We start from the raw sequence: 22707 nt of genomic DNA, 5'->3' as shown, positions 1-22707 counted from the left end.
ATCACCTGTGACATTCTCATGCATCCACGTCTCCAGTGCAGTCCAGAAAACAATGACCATGTGTGCTATGAACTACATTAATAGTGCAATACCTGACCCTTCTACACTTTCCTTTCATGTGACCTCACTCAGTCTCTCAGTGCTTCAGATCCCATTTAGAAACTCGGGTTACATCTTTCCTTTACAAGGAAGTTGTAGAAAAAAACACCCCAAAACCGTAAGTTCTTAGAGAAACTATTACGTCATTGTGATAAAGACAATGAAGCACTTTGAGAGCATGTGCAAGGTGTATAAAGTACAAATTCTACTTAGGAAACCACACTAGTCACATTGCACCTGAGCAAATACAGGCATGAACCAGTCATTTCACAGATCCCTAATCTCATTCTCATCTTTGTAATCTTTATTCTCCAGTGTTAGAGAATTTCAGCCCAAATTTGACCTACCACACTCTGCTTCCATCTCCAGGGGAAAGATGGGCACGACTCCAGAGTCTGTGGGTGCTCTCACATTACTGGTTTCTTTGGACACTTCAGCCTTTGGCAACTCAAGTTCACCTTTCTGGCTACAGCAGAAAGAGGAAATCTTACTCTGAATTTTCTCTGGTGCTTCACTCTTAGAAGTGGCTGCATCTGGGGATTAAAAGAGAAAACCAACATACAAACCTGTATCATGCAGAACACAACACACAGACTCTGCAAAACACAATCAGCTGTCAATTCACTAAGTTGTCATTGTATAAGAAGACAATCAAACTTGAGTAACTACTTTTTCTGCCATACTGCTGGGTAACAGAAGTTTCTGATACTAACACATTCAGTGTTACTGAAATAAATCCTTTATCTTGAAACAGTTCTGTGGAAATTCTTCCTAGACAGAATGGATCTCAATCCACTCCTGATCCCACCCCACTCAGAGGCAAAAATTCTGCCTTCACCCTTAATGCACTTCACAGTTTAAAGATGGCAGAACCATAATTAATTTCGTTCTTGTTTCCTTGCACTTCCCCATCACACATTAGCTTTTATCTTTTTATACACACCATTTATTGGGGTTCTTTGAACCTCATTTGCACCAATGGCTTTGATTCTCTGTTATACACCTAGGGAGGCCCTAGCCCAGGAGAGAGACTTGTCACAGGTGCATGGAGTGACAGGACCAGAGGGAATGGCCTTAGAGACCTCAGAGCTCCTTCCAGTGCATAAAGGGGCTCCAGGAGAGCTGGAGAGGGACTTTGGACAAGGGCATGGAGTAACAGGACAAGGGGGAATGGCTTTAAAGTAAACAAGGCAAGTTCAGATTAGAGATTAGGAAGAAACTCCTCCCTGTGAGGGTGCTGAGACACTGGCACAGGTTGCCCAGAAAAGCTGTGCAGCTCCATCCCTGGAAGTGTTCAAGGTCAGGTTGGATGGAGCTTGGAACAACCTGGTTTAGTGGAAACTGTCCCTGCCCATGCCAGGGGTTGGAATGAGATGAATATTATGGTCCCTTCCAACCCAAACCAGTCTGTGATTCTATGATTCTAAGGCTGTTGAACACTCCCCATCATAAGAACAAAGATTCTAAACTTCCCAACCTTGTACATGGCTGTTTTCCTTTGTGCACCACTTCTCCAAGCTCAGGGGTTTCCCTTCACCTTGCACTGGCTGTTGCACTTGCTTCTCCCCCTCTCCACAGACCATTCCAGTCAAAGCCTTACACATCTCCTTGAACTTCTCTTTGTGGTGAGGACGCACAAACATGTAAAACCCTGGCCAGAAGAAAACACAGTCAAATGCATAGGAAAATCAGTGCCTGACCAATTGAAGACTCCTTGCACTGGAAGGGAGAAATTCTTTGGAAGCTGAATAATATCAGCCATAATCCTTCAGCTTGGTAGAGCACCTGAAGTTCTTGTGATTTTTATAATAATGGGGTTTTCCTTGCCAGAAGGCAGATGAGTATTTAGTAGTGGAAATAATCTCAACCTATCCTGAAACTCTTCTGTTCTCTACAGCTCAGCATAGATACCCAATCCAGCCCTTCACCCTGATGACTGATCTAAGAAAATCAGGTGCACAATCAGGTAAATACAATGTCTGGAAAGACTCTCAGAAAGGAAATTTCTTCTTACTGTTTGGTTGACAAGGAGTCACAACACATATACAGCAATTCTAAGAACCATCCCCCAATTATGACTTATTGCCAAGCACAAACAATTCTACCACAAGGTCCTCTGAGGCTAAAACAATTGCTCAGTAAAGACACTGACTGCAAGAATGCTCAGGGGGAGATTATGACTCACAGTCCCACTCAGTTTCCCTTCCCTTCCTACTCTTTGCTGTGCCAAGACCAATCTAACTAGTTAATGCACCAGAAAAAAAGATATTTTCTAACAGTTTGAAGACTATAATATCTATTCAAGGTCTATGGAATAGTTATTGTTATTTTCTAAAGATAACAAATGAAACTCCGTCAGCATTTCCCAGCACACACCAATGCATCATTTCCTGCAGAGGCATAGGAGAAGGTGGAACTGAGGTATCACATCACACAAGACAAGGCGTCACCACTGAGGCAACCAGGACCAGCATATCATAATCTTCTCCTCCTTTTAAAAACAATAGAGTCCAATTTCAAATGCTGAAAACCTGTAGCTTCCTAAATCCTTCCATCATTAAACCCACAAAAGGAAAACAAAACAAAACAAACCACTTCTGAGAAGTTAAATGATGACAAAGTTCCATAACTATTTCCAGAAGAATAGTGAATTGAAAGTGTGATCCCTTATCTCAAAATCTGGAAGTGATCTAAGAGCTTAGTACCAGTATAACAATCCCTGGCCAAGTAAACAAAATTGAGTCAGGTCAATAGTCATCATCATCACTGCTAAAAAGCAATCACCAGCAGCAATTGAGAAGTAAAAAATGGTCATGAAAACCTCTGAAGATGGCTGGGCTGAAGATTGGGACTAGAAATACTGAGATCTTATCTAATGTTTTTAATGGAAAATTTCTCACTGAACAGGCAGAGATAACATTTCATAACCTTAACATTTTTTGCTCTCTGAGTGACATTCATTGAACTTCCCTACTGCTCCATTCACTTGGTTTGCTAAACCAAAAGCTGAGACCTCACGTGAGATCACAGCACCCACATCTTCTTTTCAACTACATAAAAGTGATTTCTAAAAAATCCCTTACTTTGTAGGAGATGAAAGTCTTGTGGCCTCTCCGTGGTAAGGGCTGCTATCACTGATACCATAGCATCATAGTTATCTGTCCTCTTGTAAGCCACCAGTGCTTCATAGAACTGGCTGTAAGTGCTCTTGTCCAAAGCCCTTTGCACATCGTTGAGGTAGGCAGTCCTGAGGGCCTGGTGATGGTCTCTCCTGGAGCCTGAAGCCTTTTCAGCCTCTTTCCTTGGAGCTTGACTGGCATTCTGCCCTGAGAGACAAAGAACATGTGAGCAGGGCTTGGGGAGAACAAAGACAAACAGGTCATTCCATCATACCAACTCCTTTGATCTGAAGGGGATTCCTGGAGTACTTCAAAACGGTGAAGTCACACAGCTCCCTATGGCACGGCCTTGGGCAGAGCCAGACCTGCTCCTGGAAATGGCAATGGAGCAAAATAATTCTGGGGATCGTTTTTAGCATCTTCTGGAGTTCTTTGCTCGTTTTAAATGGAGAAATGTGTCAAAAGGTCACTAGGGAATGAGCAAAAGGTGACACAGAAGACACTGTGCATGGAGGTCAGCAGTAAGTCAGGTTTTGTGCTCCACTGAAGCATTTCAAACAGGTGGTTTAACCAACTCTGCTGGTCTGACATATGGGCAATTTTAAAGTGCAGATTTACCCCTTAACAATACAAGGAGAAAAGGTGGGAGGTGTTTCTCAACAGGAAAACATAAGGTCAAAAAGACTCTCTAACCTGAAACAAGTCAGGAGGGAGCACCAGAGCAGTGTGGGAGGACAGCAGGAGCTAGGAGCAGCTAGGAACATCCTGCTAACTCCTAGTGGACTTGGTTCCTAATGTCAATCTTTAATTTCTGATATGTTCTAGAGAAAAAAATTCTGGTTTGCATATTACAAACATGCAAATGTGGATGAAGGATATGATAAGAAACTGACGTAAATTAACCTGCCACATCTTCTGGTATTAAGATATTTTTTAAAAGTTCCTTAGTGGAGAATAAAGATAATTAAGTTTCCAAACATAGGCTTTGTTCAATTTCCAGAAGGGACAAAAACCTGGGTGTGATTTTTATAATCAGTATCTTTGATTGCATAGCTCAGAGCCTTCTGACACTTCCACAGGAACATACTCTACTTAAGGAGGGAGCAAGAGAAATAGTCCATTTATTACTCTTATTTTCTCAATTACTTCTAATGCAAACAAGTTTCTGTGAAACCACTGACGGTTTCAGGACAAAACAATTACCAAAGATTCTGTTTTATTCAAATATTCTTAAAATACAGAACACAATGGGAAAACAAATCAAAAGAAACGACATGGCTTCACACATGAGAAGCTTTTAAAGCCTTCCAGGAAACTGACTTCTTTGTTTTTTTAAAGAAAGGATTAGCCTTTGACTATTCTTTACCCTCTAAAAAAAGACTTCTAAGCTGTCCAACGATCCTACTCATTTCCTTGTGAGAAATACAAAAAATTCCCAGCTGTTCTCAGGAAAACCCATAATCAAATAATAACTGAGCCTGTGAGTTCAAAGATAAATAGTGGATAGAGTGAGATTAGAGGGATAACACACAGATTACGTTTGCCACTCTCTGTTTCTGGAGAAAAAACAGACAGTGCACAGGAGCACACAAACTGCACCAAGAACAAAACAGAAACACTTCCCTCCTCATACCTGGATTCATACTGACGTCATCTAAAGTTACACTCCTTAAATGGTTCTCTTTCAAGGACCCTGGATAAACAGGAAGCTCAGCACACCTGTACTCCACTTGCTCTTTTCCCAGCTCAGTCTCCAGTGCAAACATCTGCCTTAAGCTGGTTTCTTTCATATCTAGCTTGATTTAACTTATTGGCTTCTGTGTCTTGTTTTGTACAATCCTAACTGAAAATTCTGAGTTACCATCACCCATAACCTGCAGACAGTGAGGCACTGTGCTAGGTGAACACAGAGAGCATTCGTTCCCACCAGGAGAACTCACAGTCAGTGATTACGTAAATGATAACAGATGTTACCTCGGAACTGTGTTTTTATTGAACATGAGAGGTACCTGCACCATTCAGTCCTGTTGCCAAGTGGAAGCCTCCCTGGTTCAGGTGGAGCTCAGGGTCCAGCTGAGCACACGAAGCCTTGGAGAATATACTTTTCTGCTGACTCTGTTTTGCTTCTGTTAAATCAAACCACTCCATTAACAGTAAATTCAGGGAAGAATGAACATAGAAAGGTGCATTTCAAAGTATTTCCTATACTGAAAACACCTGAACAAACCAGAGAAGCTGTGGCTGCCCCATCCCTGGAAGTGTTCAAGGCCAGGTTGGATGGGGCATGGAGCAACCTGGTCTAGTGGAAGGTGTCCCTGCCCATGGCAGGGGGTTAGAACTGGATGAGCTTTAAGGTTCCTTGCAACCCAAACTATTCTGTGATGATATGAGGATGTATTTCTCTGTGGATGAGCTAACACTCTGCTTTTCAGAACTTGATTGCTCTGGGGTTTGAAAGATTTCACAAGCTCTGTGAGGACCTGATCACTCTATTCACAATTCTGGAGGCACTATGTGGGTAGAAAAGACACATATAAAGTTTCTAAATCCCCAGACTAGATTTACGATTTAAATAGATCAGTAGAAACCCCTTCTGAAATAAAATGCATCATTACTAACTGCAATAACTAATGCTCAGGCATCTGTGTACGCTCACAGGAAGGCAAGAGGATCATGGAGAGCAGAGACTCAGCTCAGTATTGACTGAATTAAATTGCCTTCCATGCTTGATTTCTACACATTACACACATCTTGGTCTGTGATTGGGTAATGTCCTTCAAATGACACAACCAAAACAAGCTCCTCACCTATGATTTTCTTGGCCAAGGTCTCTCTCTCCTCCTGCAGGAAGCTGTGCTCAGGTTTGTAGCCACAGCCCACTCCAGTCAGACTGCAGCATGCTTCATCAAACTGCTTCTTATGTTGAGGTCGAACAAACTGATAAAATTCTTCCATTAGAGAGAGAGGGAATAGGGGGAGAAAAAAAAATGAAGAAAACAAAAATCAATCCACAACAGGTAACAAATGCTACAACAGCAGGAAATCCAGCAACTATCTGTGCTTGCCCAGACCCTTTGCATTATACTCACCATTACTTACACAGAAAATTTCTCTGTATATTCTATGTATTTACTGCTTTAACACTGAACCTTTATGAGTGCATCTATCCAACTCACACAACCACACTCTGGATCTCCTAAATCACAGGGAATAAACTATACTACTTTTAGACAAAGTTTAAAATACACAGACTTCCATGGAATGCGATTTCCCTCGGGCCTGTCAAGCTAACACGATAATCAAATTGAGAAGATTTTCCTGTGTGATCTGGGGATATAAAGTGATGATGTTCAGGATGACCATCCTGATTGAGCTGTACTTCAAATCTAAAACACCTCCAGAACACACAAGTCTCTTTAAAAGGCAAAAGTCATGTATTTAAACATAGCAGGGATACACGAACAGGCTAAATGTACCTCGTAACAAGACATGCTTTTTCTCATCCTCTGTGAAGAGGGAGCTCATTTGAGATAACATAGCATGGAAGTCATCTGTCTTCTTGTACTGCTGCAGAGCCTTAGAGAAGAGCTCATAGTTCTGTTGGCTCAGGGTCTCCTTCACTGTGGTGATGTACAACGTAGCTCGAACCTTCTTAGGCTCCAGCTCTGCTTTCCTATCAGCTTGCTGTGAAAGCAGGAAGGTTCTTCAGTACAGTGTGACTTGAGGAGTTATCCTCACATGAATTCAGATGGAAGCAATATATTTACAATCCCACCAGCACACAGAACAATGAAAGGAATCATGGAAAGACCTCTAAGATCATCAGGTCTAACTGCCTACCCAGCCCCACCACCATGCTCACCACTAAACCATGAATGCTTACCCCTAACAGGTTACTGACTCTTGCAATTGTGTTAGTCACCTGACAGTTAAACTGTTAGTCAAACTGACAGCTTCATGGAAAAATTCCTAGAGTAGGCAGCCAAGTATTATTGCACAATTCTATCTTAGGAGAAAGGTTAATAACATCGCATTTCACACAAACCTGGAGGCTGAGCTGACTCATCATGATATCAGATAGCAACAAAATGCAAACACAACCTTCTGCGTGAACCTGTTCTCCTCCTTTTCTCTTGGTTACTACCAGCTTCAGAATCAATTTTGCTTGCCAGGTGACTAGCAGTTTGATAGATAGGCAGCATCCAGTTAGGACAGTACCTTGGACAACTACTGGCACACAAAAGCACCCAGGGGATTCTTCTGAATTTATCATGACTCTTAGGCAACTGGCTGCATGATGAATTAACCTCAGTTTACTCCAAATTCCAAACTCATTTGGAGACAGGGCAAAACAGTAATGCACAACTACAAAGCTCACACACACCCCAGGTGGGGTTAGGACAGGATTGCTTACCCCAAACTGGTCAGTTAAACCATTTGAGGCTCTACCAGCAGCTAGACTAGCTGATCTTTGTAGATTCCCTCCCAACTGAACCATTCTATTCTAATCAAGAAGAATGAAACCATTCACCACATGTGGTCACTGGGAGAGGATGTACACAGAGAAGTCAATGCCAGAACACAATTCTTGCCACCTATTAGCCCCACCTGGCCCTCTGCTTGATTAGGTCTGTGATGTCGAGATTTGGGAAGAAGCATGACAGAAATAGATTTCAGATGTGCACTGATAAATATTTACAATTTGGAGAAAACCCATACTTCTTCTGGCATCAGTCATTTGCCTGCCAGGAAATTTCCAATTCAAATTAAAGCAATCTACACGTCAAAAGGATGCCATGGACACAAGAAAACACTTACTGTGTTGCTGACTAGCTTGATTTTCTTCCTTCCTCCTTTCTGCTCATCTGTTAACCTCTTCTCATACTGAAGGGAAAGTGTGGACAGACGATGTGCCTGTGAAGATACAAAGAAAATAAGGAAGGTACAAAACAAATGCTTTTCAAAGTCATAGTCCACTTAATTTAGAGAATTCCAGCAGTAAAGGTTGTAACATCATTCAGCAAAGTGAAACAAGTCAACCTATATTCCTAGAACAGAGCCTGGGCATATACCTGTCTCCAGAAGGTAATATTTACTGGACAACTCAGAAAGAGAGACCAAACCAGAGAAAATTAAAGACAAAGTTCATCTTGAGAGTGCAGATTCCTGACTAAGCAAAGCTGGACTCACAGTGGACTGTTCCAGGGCAGCTTGGGAGTGTATACAGACCTGTGTGTAACCAATGGCTCACACCCTCCTTCACTTTCCTGCCTGGAAGTCCTTCTCTGGTGAAGAAAATCTGTATCAGGCTTTTCTTGGGGTGCTGAAAGGGGAAGCCTAAGCAGTCTTGTAGAAAATATCAGGACAGGTAGGATGAGACAGTAGCAGAAACACTTGTGGCAACGAGGCTGGTGAAGGGACTCGAACACAAGTGCCATGAGGAGAGGCTGAGAGAGCTGGGGCTGTTCAGCCTGGAGAAGAGGAGGCTCAGGGGAGGCCTTAGCACCCTCTACAACATGAAAGGAGGTTGGAGTCAAGTGGGGATTGATCTCTTCTCCCAGGCAACCAGCAGGAGGACAAGAGGGCACAGACTCAAGCTCTGCCAGGGGAGGTTTAGGTTGGATATTAGGAAGAGATTTTTTACAGAGAGAGTGCTCAGGCATTGGAATGTGCTGCCCAGGGAGGTGGTGGATTCACCATCCCTGGAGGTTTTCGAGATGAGACTGGATGTGACACTTAGTGCCAGGGTCTGGTAATGATGGTAGGGTTGGACTCAGTCTTTGAGGTCTCTTCCAACATGGCTGATTCTCTGGTTCTACGCTCTTCAGGATCTCCTCCTCCCAGTAACAAAGAATGGCACTTGTACTGTGGTGACTGGGAATATTGGTGTATACAAAGCTCCAAAAGAGAACTGAGGGGACATAAGCAAGAGGAGTGGAACTGCTTAACAGCAGAGGCTGCAATATTAGATCAGGCCAGTATTAATCACATTAAAAGCTATCACTGAAGGGACAGAAGAAACTGCAGGAAACCCCCATATTGCCAGCTGGTTTCTACATACCTGTTGCAAAGCAGGAGTGTGGTGAGCTACTGCTTTGCTCTGGCCCAAAAAACTATGGGACTATCAGCTCATTGATGTTCATTTGTGAGAGGAACCAGCAAAACATGACAGTGTCCACTCTGACTTCTGAATATGACTTCAGATCACAAAGCTTCAGGGTCAAATAAACCTAACTACAGCTAAACACTATCACTGAAAATAAAGTCCCTTTGGCCAATAACTTCAGATGTGTCAGTTTGTGGAGTCAGTTGCTGTACTCAGAAATACAACCTCCAATGTACTCCTAATACTGCAAGGACACCAAATTCCAGACAAGCCTGACCGTGACTTCAGTGCAGATTTAATTATGTTTTATTTAAACTCTGAGTAATGAAGAAATGGAATATAAGCAGCAAGTCAGCTATTTATGACACATGCAATAAGTCAGAAAAATTAACAAAATCATCTCCTTAGTCATGTGCTATGCACAGGCACCACCTTGAATAGCATGATCCAGCAGAAATGACGCTTACAAGACAAGTTTCCATGAGGCATATCTCACAAGGAAATCTGATTATGGGGAACTGCTCAGTCATTATTTAAATGGATTGAGAGAATATTTCTTGCATTTTACTTTGAGAGAGGACAAAGACTCTTCTTATTTTTCATGCCAAGCAAATGACAGTAGCCAAATTGCATTGGTTAAGAAACAAAAGTACACTATAACATTGATCAAAGAAAAAAGGGTAACAGATACTATGATGAATGATGGTGAAGAAAGACATGGAATCACATCAACCCCATCATCAGTCCAAATCCAGTGATTAGTAAATCCACTCAGTGCTGGGCTCTGAGTGAAAAGTGGCTCCCTAAGGCACTGCATGTCCCAGGACTACACTTCACACTGTCACCAGTAACAGGTCACCAACTTCGGAGCAGCACAGGATGACCCCGGAGTTCTCTGCAAGCCTCAGATGAGTAATAATGCCAAATACAGAGAGTGACCATGAGCTGACTGACTGCCAAGCTGTGAGGATTATGAGCTTAACCGGCTTCGGGGAACACTGAGCTCTGCCAAACACAGTGCAGCTGTGTTAGGAAGACACTGTAGTTGAGTTACAAATCCCTGGAGATGTGTCAGGCTTTCCAAAGAATCAGTTTTGGTGTCTATGACATGGTGGCCCATGGGTGATAGAGCCCAATTTCCCACTAGGCTACAGACAAATTAAATATTTGTGGTCCTTTGTACGTTCCCTGTTTTGTACATGTCTTTATCCATTTCCCTTAGGCCTCCCCAGATATTCCCCAGATACTCCTACACCTCCACATTTTCCCTTAGGAAAATTCCCCAGATACTCCTCCCCCTAAGCCAACCACCTGGCTGTGCTGCAATGGCTTTCCTAGAGTCCATGCACTAGTCTGCAAGCCAGTAGTAAAATGCTTCTAGTGATGGCAGCCACATAAGGGAGCAACCCCCCCAACACCTGCAAACAGGGATTTGGGGAAAACAAGAACACAGCCTTATTACTGCTGTATTAAAAACAGCAATCCAAGTAGAAAGAAAATGAACAGCACAGAAGCAGCTTTGTTGATCTTAATGTGATAAGTGGATTTTTGATTCAGATAAAACGTTCCACAAGTCTGCAATATTCATTCTCTGAGGCAAATCAAAGGTTTTCATCTGAAAACGCAATTTCCAATCCATAAAGCTTCCCACAGCCTGTTTTTAATTCAATATCTGGTCTCATACCAAGTGCTGACACAGATTCCACTCAGGATAAACTGTATTTGCCAACCTCTTCTCCAAGAGCTCTCTGCTCCTGGGAGAACATGGTTAACTTCAGGAATTCACCTGGTCAGCAGCCTTGGAGCACAGTACAAGCACATACCTGTTGATCACCTACTTGAATGTGTCAAGGAAACCTTTTGATTAATTTAACTATAAGAACTTGCAGTTACCAGTGCTGATTACTGTGAGTTTTCCTTGAAAGAGGATTGAATAGGACCAGGGAAGTGATTCTTCCCCCGTACTCGGTGCTGGTGAGGCCACACCTTGAATCCTGTGCTCAGTTCTGGGCCCCTCAGTTCAGGAAGGATATTGAGGTGCTGGAGCAGGTCCAGAGAAGAGCAAGGAGGCTGGTGAAGGGACTGGAGCACAAGTGCCATGAGGAGAGGCTGAGGGAGCTGGGGCTGTTCAGCCTGGAGAAGAGGAGGCTCAGGGGAGACCTTATCACCCTCTACAACTCCCTGACAGGAGGTTGGAGTCAGGTGGGGGTTGGTCTCTTCTCCCAGGCAACCAGCAGGAGGATAAGAGTGCACAGACTCAAGCTCTGCCAGGGGAGGGTTAGGTTGAATATTACAAAGAGTTTTTTGCAGAGAGAGTGCTCAGGCATTGGAATGTGCTGCCCAGGGAGGTGGTGGATTCACCATCCCTGGAGGTTTTCAAGATGAGACTGGATGTGGTACTTAGTGCCATGGTCTAGTAACCATGGTAGGGTTGGACTCAATGATTTTGGAGGTCTTTTCCAACCTGGTTGATTCTATGATTCTTAATGCCAAATCCATTTTGCTTCAGAGCCTGCCATTTTTACTTATAAGCAAGTATTTTGTCACACCACTGCCATTACCTTTTCCTCTCCTGACAAGTCAGTTTGCTCCTCTGCATCACCATTGCTCTTCTCGCTGCGCTCCAAGGCATCCAAAAGCCCAGCACATTGTCTTCTGGGTGAGACAAACTCCTGTTCATATTCCACACACAGGCTGGATGCTCCATCTCCATTTACTGGCATCACAGCATAACAGAGATGACAAATTAACATTCCACATTCTCTCTTGCATTTTCTTTGTCTTAGTAATACCTCCAAGTCTTACAAAGCAATCCTCAAAGACTATGCAGTAGCTATCTGTGTTTGATTACTTTCATTTCATAGATCTCTCCAGAATTGAGATCTTGTTTTTAAGAGACTTTGGTACAAAACATGATTTATTATTTTGAAACAGGTTTTTTTTCAACCCCACAACTAATTCTCAAAGTATCAATACTTATAGGACACAGTCACCAAGGTCACAAGAATACATATTCTCACTCATAAGGATCCAGGTATATTTGGTTTTAAATACAAGAATTTAAAGCTGCAAGTAGTGTTAAATTAGCATCAGTTTGACACTACTCTAAGGCATTTCCTTCAAAATGTATTTCCACAACTTTATGAAATTGCTTCAACACTCAGTTATTAAGAAAAGCCCCTATTTTAAGAAGAATGGGAGTATATTAGGACATAAATTGAAAAGTTAGTACAAGAAACCCTCCAGCCAAAACTATGATTACAGGTGAGTTTGATGTTGCAGCTGATGCACAGTAACTGAAAATCTCTATCAACACAGGCAGTGCAGCTTTTTCCCTTCATCTCCAGTCGCACATTCCACCCCATCCTTTGAGATGGATCTACCAGTCACATGGATGACAGGTGAATTGCTTCAGCAAAGCTCATCTGCTCACTCTGCAGTTGCAGAGGAGATGGACTCAAAGGAGCATTAGTGCCCAGTTGGAAATTGAGGAGGGGGAAAAGTGGCAGCCAAAGTAATCCCTTTCCATGACAACCAGCAGTCACACTGGCTTAGATGCAAAGCAAAACCACCTTCACACTCACTTGTAACCAGTTTTAAACACAACTTCACTGTTCCGTTCCAAACCAGCAAGCAATCTGGAGTGCTGAATGATGCAAGAAACACTTTATTTTTTTATGTTAGCTAACCACAAAATGTAAAATATTGTTTTTTTCCCAAGGTCATTGCCCTCATATTTTGTTTTCTTAGTCAGACTACTAAGAGTAATTTATACAACAGGATGGAAGGAGGACATATGAAAGTTAGTGCTAGTCAGAAAAAGATTTCTGGTTCTTATTTTCAGAATCATCTGTGATATTCTAACAAACTCCTCCTGCTTTGCAGGACACTTTTTCAGTCCCTGTTTGCCTCTTTGCTCTGGAATTGCAACTGGTTTTCCCCATTTTCTAATGCCTGTGTTTCTTCTGATAGGCTTTTACATCAATCTTTGAACACTCCTTGTATTCCATTTCAGTTACCTGCCTCTTGATCCTCCTTTAGGACAGCTCAGGAGCATCCTGGGTCAGAACCAGGGACTTCCATCCTATCACTGGACAGAAGCAGAGACCTCCACCCCATTCCACCCCAGGTCATATGTTGGTGATTGCCCAGCCCTCTACTTAGTCTCGGTCTCTCTGCCTTCAAGGAGGTTCATCTCAAAAGAAAAAGGTCTAGCTGTGAGGACCCAAACCTACCTTTTCTTTTCCTCTTCAAACTGGGAACGTGGTCATCCACGTTTTTGGCTTTTTTCAGGGAGGGGACCTGCTCAGATGAAGTAGATGGAGCTGCACTGCTTTCACTTAGGGAACCAGAATGACCAGGAGGGCATTGGAGCAGGGGCGGAGGCATCTGCAGGCAGTTTACAAAGCATTACAATTGGCAAAAGGAACTTTTCCACTTCACTTCTTTTGCAACCAATAATCTCAGCAACAACCCAAAACAATCTCCTTCTCCCCAAATAACTCATGATATCAAAAAAGGATCAAAGAGCTAGGAGATGACATAGATGCAGCACAGTAAGCAGGCTTAGTACTAAGTGACCTGGTACCAGAAAAAGGATCATGACCTGCTAAAGAACAGTAACTTCCTAATGCTGTCCCTGCAACACAGCTCATTCTGGCAAAGCACATGGGGCTCTGTTTTACCATGAAACTCTCACAAACAATCAGAAAAGATCATCAAGTCATGCCAGTATCATCATCTGTAACTTATTAGTTTGAACAACTTGGCTAAAGTGTCTTCCAGGAAGTCATTCAAGTCTGTATGTGAAATTCTAAGTGTTTATTTCAACCTCCATTCTGAGGACAAAATTCTCCATTCTGGCTTACAGCCCATTTCTTGCTATGACTTTCTCCAGTCAATTAAGAAATAATTTTAGAATATTACTTTTTCAATCAAGGAACTATTACAGAGAACATTAGCTTCTTGCTGCTAAGAGAGGAGTAGTGTTAGTAAGGATGACCAAGTGATGAACTGCAGTAACTGATGGTTTATCTTAGCCTTTATACTAGTCAGCTTCAATTTAATTTAAGGATATGACTGATTCTTTTGGAGAAACTGGAAGAGGAAGTTATTTTTGTGATCTAACCTAATGAGTTACCCAGCATGACAACATGCTGTCCCAGGTCATGCTCAGAGAAAGATGAGGCATATCTCCTTTCTCGTAAATCCTGTGATGTTTGGAAGTGACAAGTGACTCTGTATCAGCCAGAATTGTGAGGAGCAACAAGTTGGACTCAATGATCCTTATGGGTCCCTTCCATTTTCAGATGGCTTAGCATTCCCAGTTTCAAATGGATGAGAAGCTCACCATGAGCTGCAGTGTGAGCTCAGCCCAGAAAGCCAATCAAATCCTGGGCTGCATCCAAAGGAGTGTGGGCAGCAGGTCAAAAAAGGTGATTCTCCCCCTCTACTCTGCTCTTGTGAGACTCCACCTGGAATACTGCACACAGTTCTGGTGTCCTCAACATAAGGACATGGAACTGTTGGAGCAAGTCCAGAGGAGGCCACAAAGTTGCTAAGGGGACTGAAGCATCTCCCCCTATGAGGACAGGCTGAGGAAGTTGGGGCTGCTCAGCCTGGAGAAGAGAAGACTGCATGGAAACCTCAGAGCAACTTTTCAATATGTGAGGGGTCTACAAGGAGCTGGAGCCAGACTGTTTGTTAGGAACTGCAATGATAGGACAAGGGGTAATGGGTTCAAACTGAAGGAGGGAAAGTCTAGGTTGGATGTGAGAAAAGTTTTTTACTCTAAGGGTGGTGAGACACTGGCACAGGTTGCCCAGGGATGTGGTGGCTGCCCCAACCCTGGCAGTGTTCAAGGCCAGGCTGGTTGAGGCCTTGAGCAACCTGATCTAGTGAGGAGATATCCCTGCCCAGGGCAGGGGGTTGAGACTAGATGATCTGTAAGGTCCATTCCAACCCCCAAATTCTATTATTCTATGAAATCTGTTGTATGTTTTGTAGGTTTTTTTAAAGACACTTACAGTTTCTTGAGCAACACGGAAGAAGAGGGAAACACTTCTGACTGCGTGCCCAAAGTTGTTGTAAACATTCACATAGGGTCGGACCCAGGAAGGCAACTTGCCTTGTACGTCACCCATTGTGAATCTGTGTAGGATTGGGAAATGAGCGAATTATTTGCCAGGTTAGCCTTAATTAATTAAACAATCACTAGATCAGTGTCCAAAAGGACAAGGGAGAAGTAAGATAACAAAAGATTGAAACTGTGCAGTAAATATAATGGGATGATGTCTTCACTCAGGAGAAAAGGGCTTTGTTGACACCATGTACCAAGTAATCAGCAAATCCCTATCTCTGTCCAAAAGACTCTTTAACTGTGCAACACGAACAGTAGTCCTGAACTGTGATGTGCTCACTGTCCCCAGCTGAGCCTCAGCATTGAAGACTATCAGACTCTTGTTGCCTATAATATACATCCTATATTACTGAGCATTATGGAAATGAACATTAATGCAGTATATTAATATAGTATATGAACACAGATAGTATTGTTCCAGTAATATAATCTGTCCTCATCCTCCAGCTCTCAGACACTGCAGTGCTGGTGACTTGCCTTCTCAAATGGAAGACGGAGAAAATGCAAAACCCTAAGTTATTATCACATAATTTCCCATGGTATTACAAAAATTGGTTTATTTTCCAATAATACCATTAATCTCCCCCTGCAGCTCCAAGAATGTATATTCAGGGAGCAGAAAATAACAATCTAGTTACCTTCTTAAAGTAGTGCAACTCTTGTATAACCTGCTACATAGAATAGTTTACCATGAACTGCAGTCTTCTCCAAACAGCAACATCAGCATATTTACATATTAAATACCAATACCCATGTTGGGATATACAGAGGATGATGATGTTGATGCCTCATCCCTGGAAGTGTTCAAGACTAGGGATATACAGAGGATGATGATGTTGATGCCTCATCCCTGGAGCGTTCAAGACCAGGCTGGATGAGGCTCTGAGTAACCTGGGCTAGTGGAACGTGTTCCTGCTCATGGCAGGGAGTTGAACGAGATGAGCTTTAAGGCCCCTTCCAACCCAAACCAGACTGGGGTTGCATGATGTATGCCTGTGCTCTGGAGCCAAGGTTTACCTCTGGTCACACAGGAAGATTGCTCCATAGTCCTGGCGATGCCTGATGACACGGCCGATGGCCTGGTTGACAGCCCGGGATGCCTGTTGGCTGTACCACTCACGCCCAGACAAATACTGCCAGGGGTAGGAGAGACAATTAACATTATTTACCAGGTAAAATGCATTCTCCATGCAGTACAGTCACTGGTTTTCACTATACAACTATTGTTGTATCAAATAAGAAGTACAGAAAAATCTGAGAGAGCAGAGGAAAACCAAATACAGGTTGACTTGAGTATCACACCTGATTTATACTGTACAGGAAACTCAAGTAACCACACCCAGCTTGAGGGGGTATTTCATACAGGGTGCACTGTCAGCCATGGCATCACAGCAGACTCACTCTATAATAGAAGTCTTAGTAATTTTCCTGCAGAACAAACTAAATCATAACACCATTCATTCTCATGACTGAGACAATAGGAAAAACAAACCCAACCCAATCCAAAACACAAAAAACCTCAACACACACCACCACACCCCCAAACCAGCCAGCACAGGACTTTCTTCCTGCCCATGCACTCTGGATGAAACGATTCCCTCAGAAAAATAAGACGAGTAACACATACATAAAGATTTTGACTTAAACTTCGATTATACCATTTTTGAGCCTATATTTGATTAAGACTGTGCCACAGGAGACAGAATATGGAATCCTTAACACTACTAAAGAAAGGTGACTGCATTTGTGACAAATTCCAAGGCTGTTTAAATTGATATGATATTCGTGGTCCCATGAGGCTGAGAGGATAACAAAAGCCAAAACCCACATGGATAAGAGGGAGAAACAATGGCATGAACTGCAAACATCCAATAGCAAAAAGCTGCCCAGTATTACCTGTGCACCTGCACCACTTCTCCTCATTTCATCCAGAAACTGCATCTTTAAAATGACTCTGGGCTCCATACGAGGGGGAAATGGAAGGCCAGTAATGATGACTCCTCGTCCATTTATGTCTGCAAAGTCCAAGCCTTCACTGGCCTGAAAAACCAGAGTTTTCCATTATCAGCAGGGTTTGAAGTGACATTTCAGAGCGAATCAGCAAGTACTGACCATTTTTTCTCTGTTCAGTTAAATCCCTGGCCAAATGTAGTTTATGAATACATTATGAATAGTTTCAACTAGATTTTTTGCTTTTATTACCAAGACTTTAAACTTGACTTTTTCAGGAGGCCCTGACCAAGCTCAGCCAACACCATTAATGGATGTCTTATTCCTGGATAAGCAGAACAGCTGTATTGAGAACACATCTTAAATGTCAGTCAACACCTCTGTTTAAACCTTCCCTACCCTGAGGTGTTAACAAGACATGGCAAGAACATAGCAAACCTTCTCTGACAGTAAAAACAGAATCACTTCAAAGCAATAACAGAAAGCTACCAGAAATCTGCTCTGAATTCACCAGACTACAGTGCTGCTTACATCTCATCAAGTATTTGTCACTCATGTGACAAATGATGTACATGCTCACTGTGCTGGCAAACCACCTTGTAAAGCAAACAAAATCAGAGAGTTGAATGAACAGGCTGAAAAATAATAGGGGGAAAAAATGTTGGTTTGTTTTTCAGCTGAATCAATTCTCCAATGTCAGCAACGAGACTGGGGAGAGCTGTGTCTTCACTGATCCAACAGCTTCTTTGGAGATTGGAAGCAAAGGTTCAAAAGAAGTTGGATCTTCTCTTGATACACAGTAAGCAGCAACACAAAGGCTCTAAGAGTAATTTCTGATTTTGTAAATTCAACTTTGTATATTTCAGCTGATAAACATAAGTCAATTTATCAGCAGTGGAAAACGTAAAGGAAACATCATCAACTGTGTCCAGAGAAGATGACGTTAATGTGTTCTAAAGCTAAGCAATATTTTTGGTTTCCAGCAGTGTTATTCCAAGAGGTTTGATTACAGGTCTCCAAAAGAGATGTTCTCATCTAATACGTTAAGTTCTCGGTCAGCAGCCAACAGGAAAAACAAGTATGATGCTCATCCCTTTAAAGAAACTGAAGATGTGTCCCTTTAATAGAAACAGCAATGAAGCATTTGTAAACATGACCTAATTTTGAAAAAGCTTCAAGGCACTTGGTTGTTTCCTCACATGTAAGTACAGTCAAAGAACAGAAATGTATTGAAATCCAGAAGGATGATTTTTTTCTGATCCCAGATAAAACATTCCCAGTTACATTACCTTCCCACGACACACTGCCAAAAATGCAGCTCCGTTGGACTTAGGACAGACAACTTTATCATAGTAGGCATCAATTACCTAAAGGATAAACAAATGTGAGCAAGAGTAAGAATGGCATTATCCTGTACGAGCTAAATTTGACTTACACTAAGATCTCAAATATGATCCATTTGGCTTAGTGTACTTGTCTTTACTGTTAACTAATTGCAAATGTGAGAAGTCATTATCTTAGCAAAATCTTTCCATCACTGTGAAATCCAGAACACAACTGGGTAAGCATAAAAGACTAATGTGAGATACTTTTGATGAGAAGGTAAAACACGGATTGTCCTGTGTTTCTGCAGATCCTTAAGTAAAACAGGCAAACCAAGAAAGCAATTCAAGGATGTTATTTGCTCTCAGAAGCAAACAGAAGGGCTATAAATAAACAGGATGACACTGCACAATTCTTTAGCAGCAAAAGCAAGACAAGCTGGGAGGAAAGGTCCTGCAGAACATTAACAAATGCTGACTCCTGAAGAGACAGTTTTCTACCAGCCTGATTACTCAGCACGTGTCTCTTAGCTGCTGTTACATCACCAGATTTAAATGACAACTGTACCCTGCACAACCAGCCAAGAGGGGAAGAGAAGGATGCACAAAAGAACTACACTCCAAAGGAGCACTGAGAGTTTTAATTTTATCCTAGGATTAAAATTTGGGTGTTTCACACCCAAATACATCTTAGAGAAGGTATTTAAACATAAAACCAGCTCCTGAAAATGTTCGGGGTATGGAATGCAAATAATCAACCTCTGAAAAGCTTCCTTTGCTCCTGGGTTCCACGAACATTGGCTTCACTTCTTCTATCCTTTTAGCAAAGTCGTGCTCCTGTTAAACAGACAAGGAACAGATCAGAAATGTCATGTGCCAATGAGCATGTGCCAGAAGTGCCCACAGGAATGTTCAGAAATGGTCACTACTTCCCCAATGCAGTCAGTTCATCTCTTGCCAAACACAGGAAGAGATGGAAGCAGAAACATACAATCCTAACAGTGATTCCTTGCAGCTGGTGCAACTCAGACCTTAGGCAGATGGGAGAGTTCCAACACTCACCTCCCGGAGTCTAACTCCACAGTGTGACACCTCTACCCCTATATGCCCTTTTATGAAAGAGTATTTAAACCAGAACTGTTCTAGCAAGTCTCACCAGGGACACTCAACCCATAGGCACAGCAGTAACAAAAGTTACAGTTGCAATGGTTACAATTAAAAATAAACAAGAAATGCTCATACTGCAATTTTTTTCGGGAAGAGTTGAAACACTCAGACCAATTCTACTCTGGAGGTTTAATAAAGAGAAGTCTGGTGAAATTAAATAAACTGTGAGATCAGATGAGATAATGTATTAAGATTCTTTTGGGTTTGTTTGGTTTCTACAACACTGCATTCAGTGCATTGTGATCCAAGTAAAAGAAGCTTGACCTGGGTTTTTACTTTCCACATGTTATAATTTACTTATTAAAAAACATTTTTCATAGAATTGCTGATTGGTTTGTGTTGGAAAGGACCTTAAAGATCAACTCCTTCCACCCCCTGCCACGAGCAGGGAACCTTCCACTAGAAGGTTTTTAATTACTGTGGTTAAATAGCACAACTACAAACTGCCTGATGTGTGTAATCAAACCACATACTCTCCAATATTCCAGGCTCTTATCCATGACAGGGTACGATGGGAAGAACACCAATAGTCCATGTGGTACAACTCGCACGAGGTTACCTGCAATGAGATGGATGAGTGTGTAGCTGAGGGTATTGTCACCCTGGGATGGAAACACAGACTGCAGAGGGAAAACAGCAGCATGGGTTCCTTCCAAAGTCTTTTCTACTTGCTTGACATGAATATTTGTGTATTAGAAGCTGCTTTATTTTTTAAAATCATCTCAATAATCTTGTTAAGGTATGGACTTTAATAGATGCCTAACTAGCTCTCTAAAGTGTCATGTTACAGGCTGAATGATACTACCAGCTACACCAAACCCTGTAGATGAAAGGGATACTATACTCCTTGTCATGTTTTCCCTTGTGACAGTAGGATCTATTTGTAGACCATTTTCTCCACTCCTTGCCCACTGCAGTCTACACATTCAAAGCAATGGATGAGGTTGCATCATATTGCTTTTCAGTTTCTAGTCAAATAGTGCACATTTGTCTGTGGAAGCATTTTCTTAATTTCACCCTTTAGGCCAAGATGAACACCACAGAGCACTCTCCTCTGTTCCCTTCAAACATTTCTAGATTTAACAGATTTCTTTCAGTCACACCTCAGCCAAGCCACACAAATGCTCTTCTTTTATCTTGTCCTCGTGTTACATTTTTGCAATTCTGTATATTTGCAAAACATTACCAAAACAATCAGTGCTGATTTCAGGCAGGCGTAACACTGTGCCTTTAAAGTAGCACAAGAAATTGCACTGACTTCTTGTGATCCTTCATTGCTCTGCAAATGATGCTGGGCTGCAGCATCTCTGGCCATTAATTTGCTAGTTTATGCCACTTCTAACTGTGTTTAGGAACCACATTTTTGACCCAAGCACAAGCTCTTGACAATAAAAATGGAGTCCTGACTTGGAAATATTAAGCCAAGGGCTCAAACTCATTTTGCATGCTGTTACAGCAGCCAGCTGCCTGAGCAAGGAGAAGCACACAAAACCAGACAGCATTTAGATATGCATTGCAATCCTTTACCTTCCTGTGTTGTCCTTTAGTATTGCTCTTTGTAGATTTCTAAAAACCCATTTCTGAAATCCACAAACTTCACTTACCAATCGTTTTCCCCAGAGAAGATAAATAATCCTCTGAAAACCTGCAAAGAAGAAAAATCAAGTAACATTTCTGCATTTCCTTTTTTTAGTGGGTTGACCCTGGCTGGATGCCAGGCACCCACCAAAGCTGCTCTGTCACTCTCCTCAGCTGGACAAGGGAGAGAAAATACAACGAAAGGTTCATGAATTGAGATAAGCACCAGGAGAGATCACTCACTGTAAACAGGCTCAGTTTGGGGGAATTAAGTGAAGTTATTTCTAGTCAAAATCAGGGCAGGATAATGAGAGATAAAACAAATCTTAAAAACACCTTCCCCCACACTCCTCCCTCCTTCCCAGCTCTACCTCCTCCCTCCAGCAGCACAGGGAGAGGAGGAGTGAGGGTTATGGTCAGTTCATCACACATTTTTCTGTCACTGCTCAGGGAGAGGAATCCTTCCTCTGCTTCAGAATGGGTTCCCTCCCACAGGAGACAGCTCTCCATGAACTTCTCCAGTGTGAGTCCTTCCCACAGCCTACAGTTCTCCATGAACTGCTCCATCGTGGGTCCCTTTCCGCAGGGTACAGTCCCTCAGGTTCCCACAGGGTTACAAGTCCTACCAGGAAACCTGCTTTAGTGTGGGTCTCCTCTCTCCATGGGTCTGCAGGCCCCTGCCAGAAGTCACCCCTGTAGCTCCCCTGCTACCACAGCCTGGCCATGCAAACCCAATACACTTGTCCATGTTCTTTATCCATACTGACTTCCTCTGATACTCATCTAAAATAGCCCATCCAGACTCCCAATTGCTCTCCTTCCTGTTGCAAGCACCATACCAAGGACAAAAATTAGTCCTGTCTAGACTACACTTTGATAATACTATTAAATATTCTTCTTACTAGCACTGCAGATTATCTAAGCTTCAATACCTTCAAAAGGCACAACCAGAAATGGGCAGCCCACAGGTTAAGTGAAAGTTCTGCCAGAAAAGTCTGTAATGCTGCCAAGCCTGACTAATCTCAAAGCTATTTAAAGTAATTATTAACGAATTAGGTGTGGTGTTGCTGCAGGACAAAAAAGTGTATTTGGTTCCTATGGTTACTACTCATAGTAAGTCACTTTGCTTTGAATGAAAAAGTCCTGCTCTCCAACAAGCTGTATTTATGTCCTTCCAGCCCTGACTGAAAACTCACCTGTTCTCTCATGCCTTTATGTTTCTTTCTA

General features: G+C 42.3%; 1 protein-coding gene across 1 annotated transcript in view; it reads right to left on the bottom strand.

The window, feature by feature from the left end:
* Positions 1 to 446: 446 nt before the first annotated feature.
* RTEL1 (regulator of telomere elongation helicase 1) overlaps positions 447 to 22707 on the bottom strand; it is a gene marked incomplete at its 3' end in the record, with an annotated part of 42707 nt that continues 20446 nt past the window's right edge. Inside the window, exons 18-33 of the mRNA XM_009071307.1 lie at positions 21507 to 21547; positions 20376 to 20461; positions 19495 to 19572; positions 18703 to 18780; positions 17360 to 17503; positions 16481 to 16596; positions 15351 to 15474; positions 13560 to 13713; positions 11886 to 12040; positions 8037 to 8132; positions 6695 to 6902; positions 6026 to 6166; positions 5228 to 5341; positions 3183 to 3425; positions 1577 to 1750; positions 447 to 632 (exon numbers count right to left, since the gene is read on the bottom strand). Of these exons, the coding sequence (XP_009069555.1) occupies positions 447 to 632; positions 1577 to 1750; positions 3183 to 3425; positions 5228 to 5341; positions 6026 to 6166; positions 6695 to 6902; positions 8037 to 8132; positions 11886 to 12040; positions 13560 to 13713; positions 15351 to 15474; positions 16481 to 16596; positions 17360 to 17503; positions 18703 to 18780; positions 19495 to 19572; positions 20376 to 20461; positions 21507 to 21547 (2138 nt within the window). The remainder of the gene's footprint in view (positions 633 to 1576; positions 1751 to 3182; positions 3426 to 5227; positions 5342 to 6025; positions 6167 to 6694; positions 6903 to 8036; positions 8133 to 11885; positions 12041 to 13559; positions 13714 to 15350; positions 15475 to 16480; positions 16597 to 17359; positions 17504 to 18702; positions 18781 to 19494; positions 19573 to 20375; positions 20462 to 21506; positions 21548 to 22707) is intronic.

This window comes from Acanthisitta chloris, unplaced genomic scaffold (assembly GCF_000695815.1).
Source record: "Acanthisitta chloris isolate BGI_N310 unplaced genomic scaffold, ASM69581v1 scaffold9983, whole genome shotgun sequence".
In the NCBI taxonomy this organism is placed as follows: Eukaryota; Metazoa; Chordata; class Aves; order Passeriformes; family Acanthisittidae; genus Acanthisitta; species Acanthisitta chloris.
Note: the sequence above shows the minus strand (reverse complement) of the source record. Positions and strands in the feature narration are given on the sequence as shown.